Source organism: Helianthus annuus, chromosome 14, assembly GCF_002127325.2.
Source record: "Helianthus annuus cultivar XRQ/B chromosome 14, HanXRQr2.0-SUNRISE, whole genome shotgun sequence".
NCBI lineage: Eukaryota > Viridiplantae > Streptophyta > Magnoliopsida > Asterales > Asteraceae > Helianthus > Helianthus annuus.
In genome coordinates, this window is record NC_035446.2 from 158,468,034 (window position 1) to 158,470,538 (window position 2,505).

Consider the following 2,505-nt stretch of genomic DNA (forward strand, 5'->3'; position numbering starts at 1 on the left):
TCCCCGATGATGAGCCTTATAGTGTGCCCGGTTATCAATCGCCGGAACATGTAAGCATTCACACAGAAAATTCGGATGATGGGGGTTACTATGATGATCGAGTGGATGACGATGAAGATTGGAGATACATTAATAGAGGCCATGTCTACAATGCAAGAGAGTTCGAAGATGAAGAGTTTGGGTATCAAAATGCTAACTACGTTGGGGAGGACGATTATGGTTACGGGAATAGACGGAATGACGGTTATGAAAATAACCACCAACCACGAAACAATCACCAACGGAACCAGAATGATGGGTTTTACAGCAACAACAATGCTAACCCTAAACGGATTCCTGGTTTCGTGGGAGGTGGTCATCAAGGGGGTAACCGAGGTGGAAATCAAAGAGATGATCGAAGAGATGAGAGGAGGGATGAGAGGCGAGATGAAAGAAGGAATGATCGACGAGATGAGAGGAGGGATAACCGAAGAATGGATGATCAAGAAGTCAATGGTCCTTATCGTCGTCAACAACCTCCACGGGGAGTGAATGATCGTTTTAGGCCGGTGGTCACCGAAAATGATTCACCAATCGTTTGTGAGAGGAGGATGTTTGATTGTAAACCACATTACATCAACATACTTCCTCATTTTAATGGAAGGTCTAACGACGAACCGTACACACATTTGGCGGAGTTTTCTTCCATTTGCAACACTATTGGGGGGCATAACTTCGCACTAGAGGAGGTCAAACTTCGCTTGTTTCAATTTTCATTGAAAGAGAAAGCGAAGCAATGGTTCCTTACACTTCCTGCCAATAGCATTCGCACATGGGGAGAAATGCAACAAGCTTTTCTGGATAAGTATTATTCAATGGCAAAGACCGACGATGCTCGTGATGAAATTAGGTCTTTTCGCCAATTGTCAGGCGAACCGTTGCATGAAGCCTTCACAAGATTTAGGGAGTTGATGCGAAAGTGCCCACATCATCAAATAGAAAAGTGGGAATTGGTCAAATGCTTTGTACGGGGTTTGGACGACAACACATGGAACCGACTTGAATCAACGAGCAATGGGACCCTTCTAAGCAACCATGAAGATGATGATTGGGAGTTTTTGGAGCGGATGAGCAAACGATCAAAGGAAAAGGAATCGGCCGACCGAGCCAAAAAGCACCCTACCTCAAGGTCATGGCCCGATCGTGATGCAAGTTCTAAGGATCGGATTGATACGTTGGAGCGGGAATTGGCCCGCATGAAGAAGAAGGAAGTGGGTGCGGTACAATATAGCGTATGTGAAGAATGTGGTGACATCGGTCACCGGAACGAGAATTGTCAAGCCACCGTGGAGGTGAATCAAGTGTATGGGGACCGAAGGCAATATGATATGAACTCTAACACTTACCACCCCGGGTTGAGGAACCATCCTAACTTTAGGTATGGCAATGCCTCTAACCAAATGAATCCGAATTTCCAATCTGGAAATCAAGGCGGGTATTCGCACCAAACTCGCCAAAGAGGTTACAACCAAGATGGTCACGGGTTGACGAATAATCAAGGAGGTGGTGATGATTTGAATGCAAAGATGGATGCAATGCTTTCAATGATGCAAGAGTCCAAGAAAGAGAATGAAATTCGGGACAAATCGCATGAAGCATTAGCAAAACAAGTGGGCCAACTTGTGGAGGAAATGGCACAACTGAGGGGGAGCGTGGGAAAGCTCCCAAGTGACACCACGGTGAACCCTAAGCATCAAAGTTCAAGCACGGGCAATGTGAGGAATGTGCACATTAGCACGGTAAGTCTTCTTTCAAATGATAAGGTTTGTAGTAGTGTTGAAAGCATTCCACCACAATGCGTTGATGGTGTAGTGGGAAATACAAGAGATGAGTTGGAAAGTAAAAATGAACAAGAAACGATTTCACAAATTAAAATTGAAAAAATGAATGGAAATTCTTTTTGTGAAAATTGTTTAAATCAAATTAAACCGATTAATGCATCAAAAGTTGAGGAATGGTACCCACCGAAGGATGAGAGGTGGGAAAATTTTAAACAAGCAAAAATTAATTTACCGTTACTCGATGACATTAAAAAGGTTCCGGCTCATGTGGAATGCTTAAAGGAGTTAAGCATCGAAAAACGGCACAACAAATTACCCGAACCGGTTGATTTGATATCACATGTTAGTGCCGTTCTATCGAGTGCCCTTCCTCAAAAAGCTCAAGATCCGGGAGATCCTCTTATTCCAATTCAAATTGGAACCTTCAAAATTGAGAGGGCGCTCCTCGATCTTGGAGCTTGTGTGAGCATTTTACCCGGGAGTTTGTATGACCAATACGATTTTGGTCCATTAAAAAATTTTGATACTCCCGTGGTATTGGCCGATCAGACTCCCACGCATCCAAGGGGGATGGTGGAGGATGTGATTGTTAAGGTGGATGATTGCTACTACCCAGTTGACTTTTTGGTAGTAGACTATGTTGGGTGTATTGAGGATACCCAACCGGTAGTTATCTTGGGTAGAC

The 2,505-nt window shown here is 44.0% G+C and overlaps 1 protein-coding gene across 1 annotated transcript in view; it reads left to right on the plus strand.

The window, feature by feature from the left end:
• Positions 1 to 854: 854 nt before the first annotated feature.
• LOC118486592 overlaps positions 855 to 2,505 on the plus strand; it is a 104,620-nt gene continuing 102,969 nt past the window's right edge. The window contains exons 1-2 of the mRNA XM_035983138.1: positions 855 to 1,878; positions 1,987 to 2,486. Of these exons, the coding sequence (XP_035839031.1) occupies positions 855 to 1,878; positions 1,987 to 2,486 (1,524 nt within the window). The remainder of the gene's footprint in view (positions 1,879 to 1,986; positions 2,487 to 2,505) is intronic.